Source organism: Globicephala melas, chromosome 18, assembly GCF_963455315.2.
Source record: "Globicephala melas chromosome 18, mGloMel1.2, whole genome shotgun sequence".
NCBI lineage: Eukaryota > Metazoa > Chordata > Mammalia > Artiodactyla > Delphinidae > Globicephala > Globicephala melas.
The window spans coordinates 78477461-78503529 of record NC_083331.1 but is presented as its reverse complement, the minus strand read 5'-3'; the positions used below and the strand labels follow the sequence as shown (position 1 = coordinate 78503529).

Here is a 26069-nt window from a genome sequence, read left to right as displayed (position 1 = left end):
ACGGCGAGGGCCAAGCGCCTGAGCCCAGCACCCCTCGGGGATCCCGAGGCTTGAGTTCGGGGATGAAAGGGCCCAGGGACGAAGGCTTCTCCACAGAGGGCCCCCCAGCTCTGGCCCGGGGGAACGCCCGGGCAGCCCCGTTATCCAGCTGGATGGCATGTCCCTTGCCCAGGGGAGCCGGGGAACAGCTGGAGTGACAGCGAGACCCCTCAGAGTGTGCCCGGTCAGGGGGTCTGCACCCGAGACGTCCCATAGCAGAGGCCCCCGAAGGCCCATGAAGAAACCCCACAATGAAGTCACCATAAGCGCCAACCCAGCAGCCGGGAACTGCCCTGTGCCCCCTCCGGCCCCCCGGCCTTGCCCCCAGGCCCCAAGGCTGCGGCTGGACGGGAGGGTGGAGACGTCCCTCCAGCCCAGCTGGGGAAGACGGAGTGGCTGGGGTGGCTGGGGTGGCAGTCCTCCCGGGGGGGCATTTTACGTTAGTGCTTTGGTTGCTCCCCACGGTGGCCGCAGGGCGCCCCTGGGTCGGGGTTGACCAGCGGGACACCGGCGCATCCAGGCTCCTGCACCTGTGCGGCGGTGTCCGTATCACAGTGTGGGCGTTGCCAATTCCTTTGTTTCTATGTGAAAATTTAAGATTCAAAGTGTTTTAAAATAAAAGTGAAGTGACTGCACGACTTGTGCTGCCTGGGTGCAACTACATGAGGCTGGCTTGAGTTTCGCTGGGGAGCGGGGGCCACCCCTGAGAGGACCACAAGAGAGAGGCAGCGGAAGTCGCACGTAACTCGCTCTTGCGACTATATCCCCGCAGACCTGCTGGTTCATGGAACAACCCCTCATTCGTAGGTTGAGTAAAGCACCTGCAACAGCTGTGCCAGATGTAGCCAAAAACGCTGCATCGGTTTTTAGCGTTAAGTACGTCCCACGCGCGAAAAAGTTACTTGTTGTTTATCTGAAATTCAACTGTATCCACGCCCTGTGTCTCCTCGGGCCGTCCAGGCATAAGATGAAAGCAGAGGGGTCCCCGCCGGGGCTGCTGGTCCCACAGGAGGGGCTGCTCTTCAGGCGCCGTGAGCCCCGGGCAGGCACTGGGACGGCGGCCAAAGGCCAGGCCACACCCGCCCCCTGAGGTTTAAATCACTCTGCTCAGGGCCATGGGGACCTAGAGCAGATTAAATGGGTTTAGAAAGACCAGAAGTGGTGTGTCTTGCACCTGAATGTAGTGAGGTGAGATTTACAGCTATTAGATAATCCACGTGTCTCATCCTAGGACACAAAACCGCGTCAGGGCCGACACAGTGACTGATCCTGCCGACAGCCCGGCCTCCCTTGGCCGCGGGCCCCCATCTCAGCCTCCCAGGCGATGCTCACGTGGCAGTTTCAGGTCACAGACCAAAAGCACGGGACGGCCCTTCAGGGCCCTTGCAGGACATTGTGGCTGCAGCGCACAGAAGAGAGGGTCGTCCTGCAGGTTTCATCACCAGGAGAGGGGCTTTAATGCCCTCGGTGCACAAGGGACCCGAAGATACGCTGAAACATCCCCACCAACGAGCCGGCCTCTTCCACCTGATGGCTGTCTGAGCCACAACAGCCCGGGGCCAGCCTCCTGCAGTGGCTCCAGGCCAGCGGGGCCACTGGTCCCAGGTGGCTGGGCCGCAGCCTCCAAGGTCGTGCCCCTCAGGGTCACTCCTGTCCCGAGGCTGCTGGGGGAGCAGATGGCAGGGGTGCTAGCCACACTCGGCGTGACACTCTGAAGGCAGAGGCGCTCAAGAAAGGGAGGGGACTGCTCCCGGCCGTCAGGCAGCAAACCCCACGCAGCAACACCAGCCCTCCTGGCCCCAGGAGGGAGGCCAGGAGAGGGCCAGGCCTTGCAGGACAAGAGGCAGAGTCGGGGTGGGAAGCAGGTGCCGGGTGCGGGGAGACAGCCGCTGGCCCGTTCTGTCTGCTGGGGGTGGGCAGCTTGTGTCCAGTTGTCATCAACTGGCGATGGTCTCAGGATGAGGAGAAGCCAAGGGGGTGACCACCGCGGTCAGCGTCACCCCCAGGCCCCTGTCCCTTCCCCTCCTCCTGGACGCCCAGGCCCCGGCCGGCAAGGGGACCCCGCTGGAGACTCAGCACCGGCAGACGTGCAGATGGCATCCCCAACGTGTGGGCGGGGACCAGCTCAGCCCCAGCAGTGACCCGACAGCTAGGGGCGGGGCCAGGAGCTGGGCGCTAAGGGAAACCGGGCCGGCGCACAGTCCGGGCCTCCCAGCGGAGCCCGCAAGCCCACAGGCCAGGGTTTGCCGACCTCTGAACCAGCCCAGAGAAGGCAGGGCCTGCGAAGCTGCAGCTGCGGTGCAGGGAGCCCAAACTGAGTCTTCACTCTCGCCGCCCAAGCCGCCGCCAGCTTGCACGTCCGCTCCAGGGCCTGGAGAGCCACACGTCGCTGGTGCATTCCGTCCTGGGACCACTGGATCCTTTTTGAGTGAAAGGGTGCAAAAGAGGTAGGCTATCTACTGCAGGCACTCCTGACCCTGCGCGGGAGGCCAGGCTGGACCGGCCTCCTCTGTCCTGCCTGTGCTGAGCGCCGCGCCACAGCCATGCAGCGGCCTGGCGGGAGGGGCTCAGCTGACCCATGAGGCGCTGCAGCTGGCCTAGCAAACCAGACACAACCCCGACTTGGACGAGGGGGCCGCCTCCGGCACGGAGATCCCCTTCATGTCGTCGGGCATCTGCCCGTCAGGCCGCCACACGTTCAGGTCCCCAAAGATGCCCTTCTCGATCATCTCCTCCTGCCAGGGGATGGGGCAGGTGCCGGTGGCGAATTCCTGGAAGAATTCTGTGTCCTCTTTGTCAAAGGCCACACCCCTGACTGTGGAAAAGGCACCCACATCCTGGATGTTCTTTGCATAGACAGTCCTGGAGTCTGGGACGAAGGGGGGAGTCAGCATCCCTGTGAGAGGACGGAAGACACAGGGCGTGAAGGGCCAGCCAGCGGGAGGGGGCGGCCGCGCTCAGCCAGCAGGGCTGCTGCCCACATGCGGCCCTGGCGGTGACAAGGAGAGCGACACCCGCCACAGGGCGCTGAGCCAGGCTGGAGACTCAGAGTCCGGTCTGGACACACGTCGCCAGAACCCAGCCCCCATCTGTGCCCCCTCCGCCCCGCCCAGAAGCCCCGTCATGAGGGTCGGCGGGCCCTTGGCTGCACTGCCCCCGACACCGCTGTGCCCACCGTCTCTGCAGACCCCCAGCCCCAGTTCCGGCCTCCCCATCTGCAGGTCTACACCTCGATCACAACATGCTCGGAACTGAACTCCCTGTGCCTTCACCCGATCCCTCCTCAGCACAGACCCTGTGGCCTCGGGACTCAATGCGGCTCCGGCTTCCCGGGTCCTGACCGCTCGCTCGGGCTGCCTGATCTCCCCGGGCCTGGGGCTGGTCTGGGCAGCTCTCCCTGGCACCCGGCACCTTCAGATCAGCTGGGGCTGCCACTGCCCTGACCCTTCCCCACCAAAGAAACTTCTCCTACTGGGGCGTCGGGCCGTGAGGTCACAGGCTCACACTTCCTGGGTGTGGGTTCTGGTGGTTGTGGCGAGTGCCACGCTTCTCTCCCACAGACACGCGTGCACACACACACTCGCACACACTAGCTTGCACGAGACATGACAGCAGACTCTGGTGGAACGAACGACGGCTGGAGAAACCCCGCCTCGACTTGGATCGCAGGCTCCGTCAAGGAACCGCCTGACAGCGGGTTCAGATCTTCAGCTCACAGGTGTTTCCCGCACACCCCGTCCAACCCTCGCCGCCTCCTCGGGTCCCCAGGAGACCCACCCCATGAACATCCAGTCCTGGGCACGCTGGGATGAGCAGGGAAGAGGGACGGTGGTGTCATCGGGGGCAGAGGATGCTCCAGGGGTGGGGTTCGCCCAGGCCGCCCGCCCCCCGACCTCACGCTAAGCTGCCGGACGCCAATGGGACGGGGCGGCCAGCGAGGGTCGCCTAGGAGCCCCCAGCCCCAGCTCCCACACGCGGACAGTACCGGCCTCCAGCTGCCGCCAGCTGATGTCTCTGAAGAGGGGGCTGGCGCGGAGCCCATCACAGGAGCCGTCCCTGAAGCCCAGGCGCCTCTCGGGGTCCTTCTGCAGCAGCGCCTCGCAGAAGTCCTTGCAGGCCTGGCTGAACTTGTCGGGGTAGGTGACCGCCTCCTCCAGGACCCGCTGCTTCAGTTCCTTGTTCTCCACCTGCACGGCGAACACAGCACCGTCAGCCCACGTCACACCCCTGACACCCACGTCACACCCCGGCCAGGCCCACCCGCATCGCCCCAGCTGCCACGGCAGCTCCGGACACGGCAGCTCCGCGGGCCCGGCCGGCCCTGCTCTCGGGGGTGCCTGACGCCACCCTCCCGCGTGTTAGCCCTTAAGGGCTCAGTATCGCTGGTCAGGGCGTGAGACCCTGAAGGTGGACACCTTGCACTCCCACAACCATCACCCCCAGCTTGCCCGGCGAGGTGGCAGAGGTTCACCGAGGGCAGACACCCCCTGGGCCCATGGAGCCTTAGTGCAGACCAGCTTTCCCGAGCATGACTTCCAGCCCACAAAGTTCACTTCCGGTGGCTCCATCCCCAGGGGGCTCCCCGACAATCAGCCCGGAAGTCTCCAGCCCCACCTCAGCTGAACGCTGCCCGTGTCCTCTCCCTGTCGGTCATATTTGCCCTTCCTGAAACGCCCTAAAGGTTCACGGAAGTGGGATCGTCCAGAGTCACTCTTCCGGGGCCAGGTTCTTTCATTCACAGTGGGGGGTTAGAGACCTGTCCGTGTCACGGGTGTACCTGAGGCTCCTTCCCATCGAACACAGGGACCTCGGGTGGACCACAGAATGGAGGGACCACAGATGCACTGAAGATGGACCCCAGGATGCATGACCCAGAGATGGGCCATAGCATGAAGGGGCCACGGACGGACCATGGAATGGGGGGACCACGGATGGACCAGAGGATGGACCACGGATGGACCATGGAATGGAGGGACCACGGATGGACCATGGAATGGAGGGACCACGGAGGGACCATGGATGGACCACGGATGGACCATGGAATGGAGGGACCACGGAGGGACCATGGATGGACCACGGATGGACCATGGAATGGAGGGACCATGGATGGACCATGGATGGACCACGGATGGACCATGGAATGGAGGGACCATGGATGGACCACGGACGGACCATGGAATGGAGGGACCATGGATGGACCACGGACGGACCATGGAATGGAGGGACCACAGATGGACCACGGATGGACAGACTATGACGGTTCACTTTCTCATAAATGTGTCTCCTGCCCATTTTCACCAGAAAACAGGGCTCCTTTCAGGGCTGTGGGCTCAGCCAGGGCTCTGCGGTGGAGCTCCTGTGGTGGCCTGAGGCCAACATGGACCCCACACTGTGTTGCTTTACTCTGCTGTTCTGAGCTGAGGTCGGGGAGAGACCCGTTGCTGGAGTCCAAGGCAGAGGTGCACACGCACAGAGCGACCCTACGCGTTAGTCAGCAGAGGGGTTCTCACTCTTGGGGGACTGGAGACCAGACCGTCCCCACGACTATCTCAGGAAAGGAGCGGGGACTGGGCGGGGGCCCTCGGGGAGGTCCAGCAGAAGAAACTGATGGCTGCGACCTCCAGGCAGGCCGAGGGGCCACGTCTAAAGTACAGTTCTCCCCAGGCCTCCCTCCTCAGCCCCACAGACAGGCTTAGCTCTGAGCAGAGTCAGCATGGCGTCCGGGGAAGAGGCTGCTTTGCTCCTTTTGCGAACAGTGCTGGCAGCTCTGAACGACACCTATTCGCGGTTCCGCTGGGCTGGCAGAGCTCCCCGGGGAGACGCGGGGCTGCCATGCGGACAGGAAGCAGGGGGCACAGGAGGCAGGGCCCCAGCACAGCCACCCCCGGTGCCAGCTGCCCCCAGGACGTCCAGGGAAGCTGCCGTGCCTGCAGCAGGGCCTGCAGCTCAGCCTCCGGGGAGGCGAGCGCCTTGGCCTCCGGGAAGGGCAGGGAGGCCGCCGGCGGGTGAGCCACGCCCCCCAGAGCAGCACCGCTCGTGGGGGCGGGGCTGGGGGGTGTCCGGGCTCCTCTCCTCCTGACAGGCTCCTTGGCGAACGGAGACCCAGGAGATGAGGTCGCCGTGTGCACCATGAGAAGCCTAGTGCTCCCCGAAAAGAAGGTCACCAGGTCAGCTGGGGGACACTGCTCCTGTGACCCCAACAAGGAGGGTCACTAGGTCCCGCGGGGACACTGCTCCTATGACACACACACACACACACACACACACACACACACACACACACACACGGAGCTGATGCCAGCTCAGCTGCAGGGACACCGCTGGCCACCTCCTACCTTCTCTCCGCGGGCTCGGAAGGGGCCTCTGGCCGCGATCATCTCGTACAGCGTGACCCCCAGGGAGAAGTAATCCACGGCAAAGTCGTACTCCTCACCCCGCAAGAGCTCCGGGGCCATGAAGCCTGCGACAGGAGCACAGCGCGACTCGGAGAGCAGCACACGGGCTCACACCTCCCGTCTCCCCGGAACCCAGTAGGGTCCTTGCGCCGGGACATGCGGGGCTGCCCCGCGCCCACCCACTAGGGAGCGCTCCCCCGGTGTGAGTGTCCCCTTCGGTACAGCCATCCCTGGCGGGAGCCCCCTCCATCCAAGGTGGATCTCACCCCCACTGTGGTGCCCATGGCGGACAGAGCCAGTGTCTGAGGCTCACACAGGACCTGCGGTCAGAGGCAGGCGCTCAGACCCGAAAGGGCACAAAAGGAGAGGCTGAAACCCCGACGCTCCTAAGAGTGGTCCGGACGCCCAGCGGCCCGTGCGCTCCACTTCTGGGGAGTCAGGGCCACGTGCGGGGCCTGCAGGCTGAAGGGGACACCCCGAGAGCCAGCTCTGGCTTCCATCCCTTTGTGCCCCGTGCAGAGGCCAGCCCAGGGCGTGGGAAGGGTAGACGGGCAGCACCTGGGGCCCGTGGTCCACTCCCCCGGCGCCGGGTAGGCCGTTGAGGCTAGGCGCCAGGGTGGCTTCTGTGCTCGGATGACTAGACATCCCCCCAAAGGCAAAGCTGAGCATGTCCTTTTGTCTCCAGCACCGCCTGGTCCTTCAGCGTTTACCTGCGTTCGCGGCAAGTTCCCAGGAGGGCATGGCTGGATAACACGGGCCACGCTGCTGTGGCCACAGGACATTCCCCCGGAGGTTACAGGAGCCAAGTTCCAAATAACCCCCTGGCCCTGAACACAGCGTCTTTTCAGGGATTACAGCGCTGGCCAGACGGCCCAGACTCTGGAGAAAGACACGTTCCACCAACCACAACTTCTCCATGAAAACGGGCCCGAGAGGAGGGCCCACCGACCACAGAGACGCAACATCCCTGCAGCAAACAGCCCGCTGGCCCCTCCAGTCTGCTCCACCCGCTGGGACCCAATGACACGTCTGCCTCGCGGTGTCTCACGTGGCAACGATGAACCTCCTTCGCGGGAAAGACGGCTCGAGCGGGCAATGGGTGAGTGCACGCAGCGTCAGTCTAGGCGCCAGGTCCTCCTCCCCCCGCCCCGAGCCCCGCGGTGCTGGCACAGCGAGTGCCCCTTTGCGTGGACTGCGGCTGAACCGGGGGCGGAGGCTCGGCTCTGGGGACCTGGGCCGGAGGGAGCAGGGGTCCAGGGCAGAGGGTACGGAGGGCTCCCCGAGCCTTCGCTGGACGCCCCACCTTCTAACTCACACCGACCCCAGCCTCCGCTGCCACTGCTTGAGGCCCCCGCGCCCGCCTGACCCCAAACGCGCAGGTCAGCACAGCCCGCGGGCAGAGCCACGCCGTCCAGGGCTCAGAGCCGCTCGGCGGCCGCGGCAAAGCCTGGGCGCCCCCTAGCGGCCTGTGGGGCGTCGTGCAAGCGGGGCCGGTGACACCCCAGGTCCACCGACTCCAACCCCGGACCTGATCCGCCAGGAATAGGCGAGCGGCATTTCGCTCACACGCTCACGCCCTGGAGAGGAACCTCAGAGGATCCGGAAAACTCACAACAGGACCTCTTCCTAAATAAAGCCGCAGATGAGACAGACCCGCCATGGCAACAGGCACAACCCCCAAAGGAGCCCAAAGCGCAGGACGGGGGCCTCGGGGGCAAAGCAGGACCCGGGAGCAGCTCTTTGTCCCCGAAGCCGGACACACGCGGAAGAAGCAGATCTGCTGAGAAGTCCTACAGAAAACCCGGGCCATCAGGAGGGCAGAGCGCTCGGAGCGCCTGCTGCGCCGTGTGTGAGCGTGAGCCTGTCACCCCAGGCCCCTGCGGTGAGCACCGAAGCCCCCCCGCCCCCACCTCCCGCTCGGATGCCTCTTCTCTGCGCCCACCTGCCTGGGGGTGAGAGGAGATGGGGTGGGGACAGGAGGCGCCACGCACGCACATGCACACAGACACACACACGCACACGTGCACGGTCACAGACACACACACGCACACGTGCACGGTCACACACACAGACACGCACACGTGCACAGTCACACACACAGACACACGCACGCACACGTGCACGGTCACAGACACACGCACGCACACGTGCACGGTCACACACAGACGCGCACGCACACGTGCACGGTCACAGACACGCACGCACACGTGCACGGTCACACACACAGACACACGCATGCACACGTGCACGGTCACACACACAGACACACGCACGCACACGTGCACGGTCACACACACAGACATGCACGGTCCAGGGGCCACCTCACAGCTGAGCACCTTCCAGGCCCTGTACCACCCACCCTGCCTCTGTGCTGCTTCCCTCGGTGCAGACCCCCAGGCTCTGCCCGTGGCCGGCGCTGGGGAGCTTCCGTCACAGAGGGCACGCGTGGCAAACAAGGAGTAATTGTTCAGGGGGTCGGGGGTCGTCCCTGCGTGGGTGCCAGTCCCGCAGCCTCACCCTGAGAGGGGACGGATGAGGGAGCATCTTCCTGACAAGCCCCAGCCCTCACCGTGACGCCCACCCCAGGCCGCGGGACCCCAGGACCCCGGGCCTCGTCCCCTTCGCCCCCATAGCGGCTGCCCTCACCCCGGCTCTCAGGCCCTCACCTGGCGTCCCCGCATAGCCCTTGGTCTTGGTCTGCCCTTCCTTCAGCTCCACGGCCAGCCCAAGGTCAGAAATTCGGATGTTGCCTGGAGAACAAACATGGGGTCAGGTCACACGCGGCTCCGCAAACAAAGGCCCCTGGGGCTCCTGGACACACACACGTGCACAAGCAGGGCGCACACACGCAGGGGCCGCCGCTCCCCGCTCAGGCTGCGGAGGGACCGAGGGTCCCAGCAGCGCTCGCAGCTGGAATCCGGGGCATAATCCCCCTAAAGCCAGCCTCCTCGTGGCTCTGTCTTCCCCGAGCTCTGCAGCAACGGCCTTTGGGGCACCAGTGTGTCCGTCTGACCTGTGATGGGGAAGGAAGGGGGGCTCTAAAGGGACTTATGGGAACCTCAGTCTTGGGGGTTATTTCCTGATGAGAATCCCAGTTTGACTCCTCACGAAGACAGCAAACAAAGGGATCGGGTGGGGACCATAACCGTTAGCTGTTTACTAATAGTTCCACACACGCCGGCCTCCTGGACTAACTCCCTGCTGCCCTGGCGCCTAGTCATGCACCAGATTTCACCAAAGTCCGTTAATCATCTCCACTCAGGGATAATGCCACGCGGTGGCAAAATAGCAGAACGAAAGTAAACAAACTCGAGACGTGTCTTGGCGCCGTAAAACTGCAACGAGCATTTATCAGAGCGGCTCCCTCCCCTCCCGACGCCCAATCAGGCTACAGAGGCGAGCAGGGCAAGGGGAGGCCGCGCGGCGGCCGCCTCACCGTCGTCGTCCAGGAGCACGTTCTCGGGCTTGAGGTCTCGGTAGATGATTCCTCGCTGGTGCAGGTGCTCTAGGCCGCTGATGATCTGGGCCGTGTAGAAGAGGGCGCGCGCCTCCGGGAAGCCGGGGTTCTCCTCGTCCACGTTGTAGATGTGGTACCTGGGGGCAGACCGTGTGGAGCCTGTGCTTCTCTGGCACAACCAGGAGCCGCGTGCCCACGGTTTTTGTGGGAAGTAGAATCTCGGGAAAGCGTTGAGGCCCCCGAATCCCACGTCGTGTCGGCAAAGCGTCCGTCATTTCAGCCTCGGCGTCCAGCCTTAGCGGCCCGCGGCGGAGCCTGGACCGCCGGCCGCCGGTGTCTGTGTCCTCACAGCCCCTCAGCACAGCTGTTACAAGGGAAAGGCAGGGCAGCTCTCCCACCCCACCTCCCCTGCCCCGGCCCGCGGGGGGTAACAGGGAAACAGGCCCCAAAGCCACTTTACAGCCACCAGTGAAGGAGCCAGGCAGAGGGAGGCGAAGGCGGGCCACGGGACAAGCCCAAGCCCCAACCAAAGTGAGCGGCTGACCCAGAGCCCAGGAGGCACGTGGGCCGTTTCCCCAGAGACGCGCAGACTCCCCGGTGGGCCCTCGGAGGACTCCCCCCGGCCTCCCGGACTCTCCTATCTCCCGTTTCCCTGTCACGTTGTACAGAGACGCAAAACCTAACAAGCAAGGTATTTAAGCTAGAAAACAACCAGGGAGAGGAGAGGCAGGCCCGTAATCTCGAAGAAAACAAGAGAGAAACCCTCATGCCAGCCGGAGCGACAGCACGAACGGCTTCTCTGCTCCATGTGCATTTTGCGAGTGTCCTGTAGTGCAGTGCGGGGCAGCACGACGCGGTGCGGGACAGGGTCGCGCACAGCGCCCTACATAGTGCAGTGTGGCACGGGGCGGGGCAACGCAGGGCAGCGTGCTGCAGCCCAGGGTCGTGCACCGTCTGGCGCAGCGCGGCACAGTGCCGTGCAGGGTAGTGCAGTGCTATCGACACGGTGCGGCATAGATAGTGCAGCGGAACAGCAGCACGTATAGCGCGGCGCCGTGTAACACAGCACAGCTCAGGGCAGGGGAGGCGAGCAAAGCCTCACGATCTCTCCGCTCTCCAGCTCGTGCTATTTGCGCTTCCAGACCCTTCGCTCCTCCTCCGTGAACTTGCACAGGTGGCTCAGGCAGGGCCTCAGAGCCTCACCTGGAAAGTGGGGCCAACAAGCTCACCTGGCAGAGTTTCGGTGCAGGCGAACGCAGGCCCGAGAACGGAGGCACAGCGACGGCCCCCTTGTGTGAGGGCCGTGCGAGTCGCCTAAGTGTCTAAGGTGTGTCAGCTAGCTCTCCGCAGCAACGTCGGAAGGCCAGTATTTCACCTCTATCCCCGTTTTACAGACCAGCGCGCTGGGGCAAGGGCGGCCGTGTTGCCCAGCTGGCAAGTGGGTCTTTCCCCCTCTGAGAGCCAGTGATCCAACTGCTCCCGGAAGCCCAGGGCCGGGCCCTCAGGTCTCTGGCAAACCCACGCCCCGTACGGCGCCGCCGCCCTCTGGTTCTCCCTGCGGTGGGTGGCCAAGCCACGGTTCCCGGAGTCGGCCGCACGGTGCTTCCACTCTGCCACCACCCCCAGAGTGCACCGTCGACGAAGCTTGTCTTCGTTTGCCATCCCTCTTAAAGCGCGGCCCTCGCCCCCCTTGAGGCCCCTCCCGCCCCTTTATCCACCGTCCAACTAGCACTCGATTCGCAGCTCCTCACGCCCTGCTGCCCTCCCTGCTCACCCCACCGTCCGCCTGAACCCGAGGCCCGCAGGACGGACCCATGACCCGAGAGCTTGACCGCCTCGCCCAGGGTTCCTGCACTTCACTGGGACTGAGGACACGTCGTTTCGAGGACCCGCAATCCGAAGGCAAAGAGGAGGACTTAGATGGGGGCAGGGCTTGTCTTCACCACCACGTCCTCAGCACGTGGGAAGGAGCCCCCCGCGCACTCGGCCGCGTGAGCCCTCCCGTCCCGATCCCACAGCCGAGAGGCGGGCGCTGACCTTATGTCGCCTCCATTCATGACGGTCATCACCAGACAGAGGTCGGTTTTGGTTTCAAAGGCATAGGCCAGAGACACGATGAACCTGCTGTGGACTTTGGCAAGAATCTTCTTCTCCACCATCGCGCCCTGGAAAGCAGGGTGAGCGCCCAGGGTTAGGCGGGAAAGTGATATTGCCAAAAACGGCCAAGCTCCACAAACCAGAAAACGTCACGATAAAACAGAAACAGGGCTTCCCTGGTGGCGCAGTGGTTGAGAGTCCGCCTGCCGATGCAGGGGACACGGGTTCGTGCCCTGATCCGGGAAGATCCCACATGCCGCGGAGCGGATGGGCCCGTGAGCCATGGCCGCTGAGCCTGCACGTCTGGAGCCTGTGCTCCGCAATGGGAGAGGCCACAACAGTGAGAGGCCCGCGTACCGCAAAAAAAATAAAAAAAAAATAAAAGTGGCTGTACAGAGCAATTGCAAATAACTTAGAGACATGCCTCACACGCCCCGTTTCACAGAGACAAGATAGGGCCTGGGAACCCATCACGTGCAGAGGACTCCGGGGTTCCTAGGGCCGCCAGCAAGGGGGCTCCTGCCACCCAGCCTTAGGAGTGTGGCTGAGGGTCCCAGCAGGTCCCCAGGCAGCCTGTCGGCGCTGACCTTCCCTTCCAGCTCTTCCCGCTGCAATCCCAGCCCTTCTCCTCCCATCCAGGCCTCGGAACAGCACCGTTTCAAGCCACCCCGCATCCCTGTTCATTTCCTATATTGATTTTAAGACCCCATGAAGTCCATTTAATGTGCTTTTGAAAGCTGTGCTGGGTAAGGAGAAAGAGCCCTGTCGCAGGAGGAGTTCCTGATGTTGAGAAGCCCTTTCTACCCGCTGCGTGGGAAGATTTTAGGTGGATTTTACTTTGCAAAAGTTTGCTAAGTTTCCTGAACTCGGGAGAAGAGAGGCTTAATCCCCTAACAGTTGGATTCAACTTGCAGGTAGATGGCCCTGAGGGTACCTGCTGCCCGCAGAGGCCGTCAGGCAGAGCACCATCGAGGGGCCCCGGGCGGGGTGCTCGGGGGTAGCTGCTGTTTGCCCCCAGTGTGATCTGTCCTGTGCAGCGGGAACGGGAAGGAAGCCCACGCAGGCAGAGCGCGGCTGGAGATTAAGCAGCTTTGGCTGACCCCGCCCGAACGGGGCCTGAGGCCAGACGGAGAGTGGGCGCCGCTCAGAGCAGCTGCTTCCACCACCCCCAACCCCCGGCCCGGACAGCGCTGCACGCGGGCACCTTGGGGCCTCCCCACACCAGCCCCGGGGAGACTCCCCCTGCAGCCTCCTCCCAGCACAAGCCAGGGAAAGTTCCAGAAGGTCAGAGTAAAGGATCTGCAGACTCATCCCAGCAGCCTCCCCGACACCGGCTGCCGCACTGCGTGGCCCTGGTGGCACGCCGAGAATCGTGGTGCGTGTGGCACAGGACCCACGCCAGCCACGCAGAGGCCGCCCCCCAGGAGGGACGCCCCGGGCGCCGAGGCCGGTGGTGTAGAGCAGCTGGACAGGCAGAGCGTCAGCGCCACCAGCGCCTGCCGCTCCGAGCCAGGGGCTTGGTCGCCAGGCAGACAGGCGGACTCGACGAGGGGGCGCGGGGCGCTGACCCCGCCCAGGGCCGCACGGCGGGAGCGCCCACCACGGGGTGAGCCGGCCCAGGACGCCCCAGCCCCTACCCGCTCCCTGGAACGCCGCGGCGGCCCACCTTGTACCCCTTCCTCTTCTTCAGCCGCTTCTTGTTCAGCTTTTTGCAGGCGTACATCTTCCCGGTGGCCTTCATCTGGCAGGCAGACACCTCCCCAAAGCCTCCCCGCCCCAGGACCCTGAAGTCCAGGAACCAGTCCTCGCCCACGGGCTGGGCCTCCAACCACTTCCACTGCAGGAAGCGCTGGAAGTACAGGCTGTCCAGGTACTGCTGGAAGGGGGCCTGGCTCAGGTGCGCCAGGGTGGCCTGCAGGAGGGGCTGGAAGAGCCCGTCCCCGGCCCCCGCCGGCCCCTCCCGGACCTGCGCCACCATCTCCTTGTCCAGGAAGCCGCAGAAGAGCTTGGCCTGGGGGTCCAGGTACTCGGCCCGGATGGCCTGGGCCTTCTGCGGCCGGAGGTCGTCACCGGCGGTGTCGTAGACCTCGATGTCCCTCCAGAGCTCCAGGGCCGGCACGTGCTGCTCCTGGGCCTGCAGGAACTGCTGGAAGAGCCGCTTGCCGATGGGCTGCTCCGAGCACACGCTCTCGAAGCCCAGGTCCAGGCTCGCCTGCAGCGCCCCGCACTTGGACAGCGGGGGCAGCTTGAGCCGGGCCAGGTACTTCCTGTCCCGGGAGGTCGGGCCGCTGCTCGCGTCGAAGCTGGCCCGGGCAGCAATGAAGGCCGAGTTGGCCACCACCGTCTCCAGGGACCCGAAATCCATCCTGGCGCCGGCCTCCCTCCGCGTCCGGCTCCCACGTCCCAAGCCGGCCTAACCCACTGCCCTTGGCCTCTGGCCCGTTCCCACCCTCTGCGGACAGGAGGATGGCCGGGCACCGGGAGCCCCAGGAAGCCCGCTGACCCAGTGCAGGCGAAATCCCGGCTGGAGTGGAGGGCGTGCAGGGCGGAGCAGGTGCCAGAAAAAGACAATCCCTAAGCCGCTCGCGGGGATTAGACGGGCCACCTGCCCCGCTCCTTCCCGCGGGAAGGACACACCTGGCCCAGGCCCAGCGCACGGGAGCCCGAGCCTCCCCGTCCGGCCCGCTGGCCCGCGCAGATGAGCTGGACCCTCCGCCTGTTTCCTGGTGGGGACACGGGGCCCAGGTGAAGGGAGGGGGCCCAGGAGAAACCTGAATTCACAAAGATGGCTGGTGTTTTCCCCACTATGTGTCATTTTTTTCTTTAGAAAACCCGCGAGTGAGAAGAAAACCAGCTGATGATAGGAGTTTAGGAACAGGCTTTCTGGGCGTCCACGGGTGAGACCCCTGGCCAGGGGACTGGTCACTATGTGAGGACCAACATTTGTCCTGACCTGACGCTGAGAGCAGCTGTGTCATGCTGGCGGCTCTGATGACCTAACGTAACCCCGGCCCTTGCCCAGGGATCAGCTTCACATCAGCCCCTGCCCTCACCTGGGCTGTGCTGGCTGGTGAAGGAGAAACGCCAAGAGAAAGGTTCAGGTGAAATTAGGACGGGGATACAGGAGACACCAGCTACACCCAGGCTGAGGTCCCACACAGAGAGAGGCAGGAGAGAGAAGGGAACGAAGAGGCCAGGGACACACCAGGGGCACACCTGAGACACACCTGGGGGACACCTGAGACATACCTGGGGCACACCTGGGACATACCTGGGGCACACCTGAGGGACACTTCGGACACACCTGGGGCTCACCTGAGACTCACCGGGGGCACACCCAAGACACACCTGGGACATAGCTGGGGCACAGCTGGGACACAGCTGGAGGACACCTGGGACACACCTGAGGCAGACCTGGGGGATACCTGAGACATACCTGGGACATACCTGGGGCATGGTTGGGACACACCTGAGACAGCTGGGACACAGCTGGAGGACACTTGGGACACACCAGGGGCACACCTGAGACACACCTGGGGACACCTGAGACACACCTGGGGCTCACCTGAGACACACTGGGGGAACACCTGAGACACACCTGGGACATAGCTGGGGGCACTGCTGGGACACACCTGAGGCACACCTGGGGGGTACCTGAGACATACCTGGGGCACACCTGAGGCACACCTGGGACATACTTGGGGCACAGCTGGGACACAGCTGGAGGACACTTGGGACACACCTGGGGCACACCTGGGTATGGCCTTGTCTGCCTTGTTCTAGTACACAGTAGGTGCTTGGTACATGTATGGGAAAGAATGACAAGGAAGTGATGGGGGTTGGCTACAGTTTAGAGAGGGGAGGAAGAGAAGGGCCACAGAAATGAAGAACACCCCAGCCAGAAGAGGCCGGGTAAGCAACCCCACGCAGGGAGGAGAGGGTCGAGAGGTCAGTGAGATTCTGTCAGTGGGTATGGGGAGACAGGCGGACTCTGTGTAGCAGTCGGGGAAGCAGAAATAAGAACTTGCAGCTGAGCAGATGGGTTGGTGCGTCCAGCCTGGCACTCACTAGCAGGCGACCTTGAGCTGATCTCTTCAAACCCTTCCTGCCTTTTCTTTAACCCGTCAGTGTTCAGACGGGTCGGCGGCTCCGGCTCCAAGGCGTGTTGTGGACCGGAGCCCCTTCTACGGTGTCTCTCACCGTGTGTCCCCAGACAGCGCCTCCCAGCAGTGTGGGGACACGAATCACCTGGAGAAATAAAGATCTGCTTCAGTGGGCCTGGAGTGGGGCTGGCACCCAGATCAGGAAGCCCTGCGAGAGGCGGTGTCTGAGGACGGCAACTCCCACTGGATTAACGCTGAGCTGAACTACCTCCTGGGGAAGTGGGAAGCATTCAGATAAACGGCGTTAAACATGTTTGCGATCACGGGACTCAGAGATTGAAGAGTGAACTTGGCTCTCTAAGAGGGGTCAAGTATGCAGAGCTTCCCAAACTCACTTGGCCCTTTTTTTAAAGTTTTTATTCAGAGTAATTGTAGACGCACACGCAGTTAAAAGAAATAACCCAGAGACCCCTGCACCCCTCACCCAATCCCCCAGTCGTAGCATCTCCCCCAACTGCAGCTCGGGATCGCAGCGTGGATACGACGCCAGCACAGCAAATGCTCAGGAACCCCTGACGCCACACGGTCCCCCTTCACAGACACCCACCTCCTTCCCACCCCAAGCCCTGTCCTGAACCCCGGCAACCACTGATCTGTTCTCCATTTCCATAAAGTCGTCCTTTCAAGAATGCTTTGTACGTGGAATCACACAGTGTGTCACTTTGGGGGTTCACTCTTTTCTCTCAGCATGACTCCCTGGATTCACCCAGGCGGTTACACGCACCTGTAGGTTCACTGCTGAGGAGTATTCCATGGTGTGAATGGACCACGGCTGGTTTAACCATTCACTTGTTGAAGGACACCTAGGTTGATTCCAGTTTGGGCTATCATGAATAAAGCTGCGAAAAACATACAGATATTCGTGCAGATATAAATTTCAGTTTCTCTGGGATTAATGCCCAAGAGCATATGTGCTGAGTCGTATGGTGTTTGCATGTTCAATTTTTTAAGAAACTGGCAAACTCTTTTCCAGACGGCTCTACCATTTTATATTCCTGCCAGCAACACACGAGCGATCCAGTTTCTCAGCATCCTCACCGACACTTGGAGTTGTCATTATTTTTTATTTTAGCTCTTGTGATAGGTGGTACCCCATTGTGTTTTTAATTTGCATTTCCCTACTGGCTAATGATACTGAACATTTTTCCATGTGTTTGTCGTCTGTGAATCCTCTTCGGTGAAACATCCCATTGTGTCTTTTGACCGTGGTCTAACTGGACTGCTTGCCTTTTTGCTGTTGCGTTGGAGGTCCAATTTTTCAATTTTCTCTTTTATGGATTGCGCTTCTGGTGTCAGGCCTAAGGACTCTCTGCCTAACCCTGGTTCTTGAAGATTTTCTCCCACGTATTTTTCCAAAATTTTTACACTTTTACATTTAAATCCATGACCATTTTGAGTTCACTCTTTTGCAAGGTGTGAGGCTTAGGTCAGGGTTCACGGATGTCCAGTGGTTCCACCTCCATGTGTTGAAAAGGCCGTCTTCGCTTCACTGAATTTCTTTGGCACCTTTGTCAAAATCAGTTGGGCATATCTGTGAGTCCACTTCTGAGTTTTCTGTCCTGTTTCACTGTTCACTGTGTCTGTCCCTCCACCAGCGCCACACTGTCTTGATGACTGTGGCTATATAATGAGCCTTGAAATTGAGTAGACTGAGTCTTCTTACCTTAATTTTCTTTTTAAGAAATATTTTCAAAAAAGTATTCCAAATAAAGAAGAAAATATTTATTCTAGTTCCTTAGCCTTTCTAAATAAATTTTAGAAGAGTCTTGCCTATAGACACACAAAAAAAAATCTTGCTTGGATTTTGATAGAAATTGTGTTAAAACCGTATATCAGTTTGGGGAGTATTGACTTGACTGTGTTGAATCTTCCAACCTACGAACACAACGTGTGTCTCTAGTTACTTAGACTTTTGTTTCATCACCATTATGTAGTTTTCAGCATACAAGTCTTATACATGTTTTATTAGATCAACACCTAAATATTCCTTTTTGTTGGGAGCAATTGCAAATGCTTTCTAGGTTTTTTGGTGTCTGTCTTGGATATTCAAAGTCTAATCTTGATGCAACTTGGCATGGATTTGGGGGGTATCTTGTTTGGGGTTCTCTCAGCTTCTTGAGTCTGAAGGTTTATGCCCCAGCCCCACTCTTTCTTCTCTCCTTGCAGGACTCCAGTGACACAGGCGTTAGGCCTTTCCTGCGGCCCCTGGGTCACTGAGGCTGGGCACTTTTTTTCTGGCTCTACTTTCTCTCTATTGTTCAAATCCGGAAATTTCTATTGTTTTTTCTTCCATGTCAGTGATTCTTTCCTTGGTCCCTTCCCTTCTGCTGCTGAATCCATTCTTTGAGCTTTTTATTTTGGTTATTGTATTTTTTGAATCTAAAATTTCCATTTGGTCTTTATGTCTTCTATTTCTTGCCTTAAACTTTCTACTTCTGTCTTTCCATTTGTTTCAAGCACAATCATCATTGCTGGCTGAAGCATCTTACAACCTGTCAGATGATTTCAGAATCTGTCACCTCAGTGTGGCATCTACTGATCATCTTGTTTTCACTTCATTTGGAGATCTGCCTGGTTCTCGCTCTGATGAGTGATTACCCATCGAAAGCTGGGAATCTTCCTATCATCCAGTCCTTCGGCGTTCGTGGGCTTCCGCTGACCCCATGGCCGCTGTGGAGGGATGGGCTCCGGTCCCTTGCTGTGGGGGGTGGGTGGGAGTCGAGGCCCCCGCATAGGAAGGGTGAGCTCCCACATCACCCGGAGCTCGCTCTCTTTGGGGCGTCCGTCCCACGTTGCCCCGCGGGGCACGCCAAGCAGCCCAGTGCCCCCTATCCCGCCCCAGGCCTCCCCTCCCCACGGGCACGTGTCCCAGGAAGGTCATCACGACAACGCGTGTGCAGCTCAGCACACACGTTCATGCTTCTGGGAATTCAGAGACTCAGTGTGGAGGATTTCGTTCAGAGACTTCCAGGAAGAATTCATGCTGTGCTCGTCCCAAGAGTGTCTCTGTACTTTCCAGACAGGGCGGCACCGATTCTCTGCACAGCAGTTCCTACCCTGTGTCTTCAGGCCTCGGCGCAGGGGTCCCAGACCCACAGGCTGTGGACAGTGAGACCGCAGCCTAAGGCCACACTCTGTGTTTTTACTGCCCTAAAGTTCCAAAGCTGTGAAGGGGAACAGTGTGAAGGAAAATGCCTAGGGTTGGTCCATTAAGGAACTATGAGTCCAAGCTAAAATGCTGCGATTCCATCTGAATTTTAGGGTGTTCGTTTTGCTGACAAACTCTAAATCATCCTAAAGAAAATACACGTAATGGCTAGAGGGCTTTTCACTATCTTTATCCCCGAAGAACACTTCCAATTTGGCTACGTGGGTCCCTAGAGGGAAAGTGACAATGGATGGACACCCAGCTCTGTTTACAATCCCGCCCTTTCAGTCGGGTCCTGACTTAGATACTTGTAAAGATGCCTCAGTGCCACGTCCTGTCTGCCCAGCGCTGCCCTTTCCTCCTAATCTCAGAGACGGGCCCCAGCTATGTAGACCGCCAAGGCTGTTGGTTCTGGCCACGCATCAGGAGGTCCGGGGGCTCGCAGCTGTCCAGACGCTCAGGCCGCCCGGCAGGTCAGCTCCCTCAGAACCTCGGGGGTGGGACAGGCGTCACAGGGTTTCAAGGCGCCCCAGGTGGGTCGGACGTGCTGTCAGGCTGAGCGTCCCCTGCCGAGACACTGCCACAGTCCTGCAGCCACAAGCAAGGCCCACGGGAGCTCCCAGGTCCGCTGGGTCCCTGGGAGAATCTGCATTTCAGCAAATCGCCCGGGGACTGGTGTGTATTCGGTTCCGAAAACACTTCTAGATTGTATGGCTGTGAATTCCTCCATGGACACAAAGTCCTACAGGGCCCCAACACTGGCTCTCAGAGGACACCACGCTCGTCACCGAAGCTCAGCTCAAGAGTGACGGGAGCCCCTGCGGCCCCGCGGCCGGCGGCCCTGGGCACCGGCAGGCTTGGCTCTCCAGCACCAGGACTGACGGCGGCGGGAGCCCCCCCCACACCGGGGTCCCAGCCGTCGCCTCATCATGGCCTCGGGCGCCTGCTGCAATCAGCGCAGAGCAGGGAGCGTCTCGGCCGCGGCTGGGCGTCAGGGCCCGGGCCCCGCCTCGTGCAGGCCGCTCTCCTCACACCTCCCTCCCCAAGGAGGTGCGAGTGGGCAGAGCTGAGCACCTGGCAGGCCTCCTTGCTCATTATCAGAGCAGATAAGGCTCTGGGCCAAGGGCACCCGAGAGGAGGAGTGAGCCACCCTGATTTGCCCAGGGAGGGGGTGGAGGGGCACCTGACGGCAGCGGAACCTGCCGGGCCTGCCCGGGCGTCGGTGCTTGACGGCCAAGCAGTGATAACACCCTGCTGGGCTCGCCCCGGAACCCAGAGCCGCAGTGCCCTTGACCTCTGAGGGGGAGACCATAAAACCCACGGGGATGTCCTCCCCCAAGCGTCCCTTGGCAGGAGCGGGGCGATGGCGGCACTGCAGGAGAAGAAGTCATGCAGCCAGAGGATGGAGGAGTTCCGGCACTACTGCTGGAACCCGGACACGGGCCAGATGCTGGGCCGGACGCCGTCCCGCTGGGGTCCGTGCGGCAGGGCAGGGGCGCCAGGGGAGGGCAGGGGACCAGCAGCAGCCGCGTGGGGCTGGCGGGCTCCGTGCCCAGACGCAGGCCCTGGCCGGCCTCTCCACCCCCACTGGGTGATTCCAAAGGCCCCCCTCAGCCCCGACACCCGCCGACAGCGGGCACCTGCGAGCAGCTGAGGATCAGCCTGACCCAAAGGCCCAGCCTTAGATTGGAGAAGAGCCGTTTTAAAGCTGTGTTCCTAAAAGTGTAACTTTTTAAGGCTTTTAAGTTAAGGGGGGCAGGGTTATGGGGTGAGGAGAATGGTCTGGAACCAGACAGCGGGACGGGTGCCCAGCGCCGTGCGTGAACGTGCCCGACACCAGTGCAACGCTCACCCTGAGAGGTGACGCGTTTGGGGAGCGGCACGCGTGTCCCCGCAGCCGAGCGGCTGCCGCCGCGTCTGACCCGCCCCTTCCCGCAGTGTGGATCAGCCTCTATTACGTGGCCTTCTACGTGGTCATGACCGGCATCTTCGCCCTGTGCATCTACGTGCTCATGTGCACGGTCGACCCGTACACCCCCGACTACCAGGACCAGCTCAAGTCGCCAGGTACCGGGCGCCGGGCCCTGCGCTGCCCTGGGCTGCCGGGCCGGGACACGGCCCCTCGGGGAGGATGTCGGGGAGGACGGTCACCAGGGGATCAGGAAGGGGGGCGAGGGGCGCTCGGTGCCCGTGCGGCGTCACCGGCACCGAGGCTGCTCTCCTGTGGAGGCCTCGCCTCCCCAGCAGCAAATTAGGTCCAGAGCGCGAGTGCCGTCTAAGTGCAAGGTGGCCCGTGCGACGAGGGGGCTGGGCCAGTGCCAAAGAGCAGGAAGTCGCTGGTGACAAAACTCCCAGGTCCCGGGGAGGGTGTTCGGACCAAGGCTTCCCCACGCAGCCAGCTAACCTGCGGTGCAAAGGGCGGGGGGAGAAACGAAGGAAGGAAAGCTTCTTCCAGCCCAGCTACTCAGAGCGTCTGTCACCCCTGCGTACTTGTTTCTGAGGAAGACACTAACCCGAGAACATCCCACAGCAGCGCTGAGCTGGGTCAGCGCCCGGCGGATCCTCTGCAAATCATCGTGACAACTGCGGGTCAATTTTTTGAATCAACCAACGGACAAAACATGGAGGATTTCTATGTCATTTCAGAACAGAACGTAATAGATTACAAACTTGAGAACACACCGTGATAGAATGTGCCCCAATCCCAGAGGCTGGCAGGCAGGCAGGCCTCCTGTGGGAGGGACCCGCGGGCCCTGGCCAGGCCTCGTGGGACGGCGCGGCCCCCCGGCCCCTGGGCAGGGTCCCGGGCCCTGCTGGCTGCCAGGGGCGGGGGGACCCTCGAAGGCCTGGCCCCGAAGCGTCCCAGGCACGGCCTCCCCCAGGCCAGGGCCAACCGAACGGCAAACGGCCTGGATGTACAACCAAAGGCCAAGGCGTCACGTCCTTTCTCCAGGGGTGACCTTGAGGCCAGATGTCTACGGGGAGAAAGGCCTGGACATCTCCTACAACGTGTCTGACAACAGGACCTGGACAGGACTAACGCAGGCCCTGCACCACTTCCTGGCAGGTAGAGTGCAGAATGCACTGCAGTGTCTCCATTCCTTCCTCGTCCCAGGAACCCCCTGGGGGGCGGGGGGCAGAGGGGGCCGCAGCTCGGGCAGGGCCGCAGGTGTGCCTGTCCCCCAGGCTACTCACCCGCGGCCCAGGAGGCCAACATCAACTGCACGGCCGAGAGGTACTTCTTCCAGGAGAGCTTCCTGGCCCCGAACCACACCAAGTTCTCCTGCAAGTTCACAGCAGACATGCTGCAAAACTGCTCGGGCCGGCCGGACCCCACCTTCGGCTTTGAGGAAGGAAAGCCGTGTTTCATCATCAAGATGAACAGGGTGAGTGAGGGGATCGGAGGTGAGAAGGGAACCGGGGCCCCGCCTCTCCTGCACGTGTGCTGGCCGCGAGCGCGCCTTCCCTCAGACCAACTGGGAGCCGCCATGCAGACCCACCACCCACTTGACCGTGGCGTCCGCCCCCCGCCGAGCCGCAGAGCCTGGAGCAGCCCTGTGTGCACGGCGGCTGGAAGAAGCCGGGCCGCGGTCAGCGTGGGGAGGGCACCTGGGAACCGTCTGAGGACAGGCGCAGAGGGAGGCTAACCGTGAGAACACGGCCAACCTCGGGAGGCACGTCCACGCTGCGGGGAGAGGGGACATCTCGGCAGGGCCCCGGGGAGGGTGGGACCTGGCGGCGGGGCGGGGAGGACCCAGCACCATGCTGGCGTCTGCGTGGCACCCTTCATTTTCCTCCCTAAGAGGCCAGGGGACCACACACTGGCACACCGCGCCGGGCCCTAGGGCCCAGCTGGGCTACGGTCCCGGCTGCCTAGCAGGTGTGCGAGGGAGGGCGGTGGTCCTCACGAGCCAGGAGGGCACTGCACTGGGCCCTGGGCACCAGCAGGCGCATCTGGGGGCCGGGCTGTCTGCACAGGTGGGCTCGGGAAGCTCAGACCCCCACCCAGCTCTGCCACCTGCCGGCCAAGACCACGGCCCCAGCGTGGAGCTTCCGGCTTTGAAGCAGGAGTTGGTACATCCGCCCCAGAGCCTCCCCGGCACCCGTCCTCCGCACTCACAGATGGGCACAGAGGCCACGTCCGAACCTTTCCCTTCCAGATCGTCAACTTTCTCCCCGGCAACAACACGGCCCCCAGGGTGGACTGCGCCTTCCTGGTGAGTGACCGGCCACAGCTGTCTTGTTTAGGAGGGAAAACCTGTGCGAAATACTGATCTGCTTTTCCCTAAAATCATCCCAGCCGTCAGCCTAATAAGCCAGGGGCACGAATTGCAGGAACCTTCACTTAAGAGTGGTTTTATCCTGGGGGATTAAAAACCCGGTAAGAATTATCAGGAAAAAATGTTCTATATGGTTTTGCAAGATGCCAAACAGCACAGCTATGTGATCCTGGAGAGTAAAGGCTTACACTGTCTCTGGAAAAACAACCTGGTAAGAAAAACAACGCTCGTCACCGTTCTGCTTCAAAAGGCATTTGGGACAGTGTATCACTGACGTGCTTCAAAACGTCTGTGGCTATTTGGAGAAACCAAGGCACATCTGCTACGCTGCTCTGTCCTTCTCATTGGCTTATTTACAAAAATATGCAAGTTACCGACAGCCGCTGTCGTCTGGCAGCGTGCGTACAGAAATGCTGCCAACAGTTGGCATTAATTTAGTCCAGTTTTTCTCAAAACATGTTTTTAAGGACAACACGAAAAAACTAAATTTGTCTTCGTTGAATATTTTCTAAAGTTTGTTTCCACAATCACGCCCTCAGCCAGGGCTCTCTGCCGTCAGCACGGGTGCCCCACTGGGGTGACCCCACCCCCGCCCAAAGCCTGCAGTCTCCCCGGAGCACAGCATTCGTCCTGTTTTGTTTTTCCTTTTTGAGTTTCCTCGACCACGCGTGTGTAGGCTGACCCGGGATCTGCACAGACACCAAAGTACCCTTCCTCTGCCCTCAGACGAGCTCAAGCCGTCGGGCGAGTCGCTGGCTCTGACAGTGGAAGGAAGCAAACCCCACGGCAGCGTGTGGGTCCTTCCCCAGCCTCGGCAGATCAGCCGCCCAGCCTTGTGGGCCTTCGTTCCCACACGCTCAGCTCTGTCACCTTCTTTATCCTAAGAGGGTTTAAAATGGAAAAAAACACAAGCTTGAAAAGTCACCCGGGGTCTTGCAAACTAACGAATTACACCCTTAATGGATTCTGGGCTGATGATAAAGATTAGATCTAGTGCCAACTGCACGTGTGGTCACGGTGCACACGTACGCACACACGTGGACCTGCGTGCAGAAGCATGTGTGGCACGGACACACAGGCGGACACGAGCGCGCCAGATCCGGCCTTTCTCACAGCGGCCTCTCGCCCACAGGACCAGCACCCGGATGCCCCGGCCCTGCAGGTGGAGTACTTCCCACCCAAAGGCGTCTACAGCCTACACTACTTCCCCTACTACGGGAAGAAGGCCCAGGTACGTGTGCGCCACTGTCCCCAACAGCTGCTCCGGAACCGGATGAAACGGAGCAGTCACTGGCAGAAGGAAGGCCCTAAACGTTTCACCCGCAGAAACGAAACAAGGCCGCACTTAGCCCAGCCGGACCCCTTAATCTTCGGGTGCTTCCCAAACCCCTGTTCTCGTAACTACCTGAAAACACATCGTTCTCACACAAAATAAATATCACAGCTAATCCTTTACCTTCCAAGGGCCTCCTTAGAAGGCCCTTAGACAACTGCACATCCATTTAAAATCATTTTCCCCAAATCTCTGGCTTTATCCTCCGCTGTTTTTATATTAATTTTCATCAACTGTAACTTGAAGTTGAATCTGTCACTGGTCTGCCCCCACCCCCCCCCCCCCGGGCCAAGTCTCCTCGTTTCTAAGCAGGGAGTCCCGGGCGGCTCTCGGGCGACGTGAGAGCACCCGGCCAAGCGCCCGGCCGCCCTCGACGGTCCTAACGCACATCCGCCTCAGCCCCACTACAGCAACCCGCTGGTGGCCGCGAAGCTCCTCAACGCCCCCGTGAACAGGGAGGTCGTCATCGTGTGCAAGATCCTGGCGGAGCACGTGACCTTCGACAACCCCCACGACCCCTACGAGGGGAAGGTGGAGTTCAAGCTTAAAATCCAGAAGTAGAGGAGCCAGGCGGCTGGCCCCAGGTGCAGGGTGAGCGCAGACGCCGCGTCCAGCTACACCCGGCACCCGAGGCAGCTCCGCACCCGACAGGCCCCCGTGCGCCCAGCTCTCGGAGCCAGAATCCTGTGAAACCTCCGTCACCTTTTAGGTAGAATTGTAGCCACGATAAAAACGCTGGGCTAACACGGTGACCCTAAGGCAGCAGCTGTGCAACTAACAAGACCCCAAAAGGACTCATCTCTTCCGCGCGGACATCACCTTTCCTGCTGTAATTTATTTTTTCTATACGTTAATATGAAGACCGGGAGTGCGTTGACATGAAACGTGACTTAGGGTTTCATGCATTCTGGTTGCCGGCTTTAAAAAACACAATTCCTAAACTGTAAAAATCAAGTTTATTAAATTCACTCTTAATCTATGTAAGAGAGTCGTGTCTCTCCTGATGAGGGGGAAGAATTAACTAAAAACTCAAACTAACAAATTCAGTTAGCTAAAAAGAATTAACTAAAATTAATGAACCAAAAAACCTCTCCCTTTAACACTTTCAGTTGCAAGTCGGGGACATTACAAACCGGAGTGGGAGGGGCTGCCCCGAG

At 60.9% G+C, this 26069-nt stretch overlaps 2 protein-coding genes across 2 annotated transcripts; one reads left to right on the top strand and one right to left on the bottom strand.

Moving 5' to 3' along the window:
• Positions 1 to 2636: 2636 nt before the first annotated feature.
• GRK1 (G protein-coupled receptor kinase 1) lies at positions 2637 to 14353 on the bottom strand. The gene is made up of 7 exons (XM_030856660.2): positions 13655 to 14353; positions 11929 to 12056; positions 9871 to 10028; positions 9101 to 9184; positions 6375 to 6499; positions 4025 to 4226; positions 2637 to 2935 (listed from the first exon to the last, which is right to left on the bottom strand). Exons 1-7 carry the CDS (start codon positions 14351 to 14353, stop codon positions 2637 to 2639), a joined length of 1695 nt encoding a protein of 564 aa, XP_030712520.1.
• Positions 14354 to 20662: 6309 nt separating this feature from the next.
• ATP4B (ATPase H+/K+ transporting subunit beta) lies at positions 20663 to 25473 on the top strand. The gene is made up of 7 exons (XM_030856668.1): positions 20663 to 20774; positions 21238 to 21366; positions 22253 to 22366; positions 22486 to 22685; positions 23460 to 23516; positions 24712 to 24810; positions 25312 to 25473. The coding sequence occupies exons 1-7, from the start codon at positions 20663 to 20665 to the stop codon at positions 25471 to 25473; spliced, it is 873 nt and encodes a 290-aa protein (XP_030712528.1).
• The last annotated feature ends 596 nt before the right edge of the window (positions 25474 to 26069 follow it).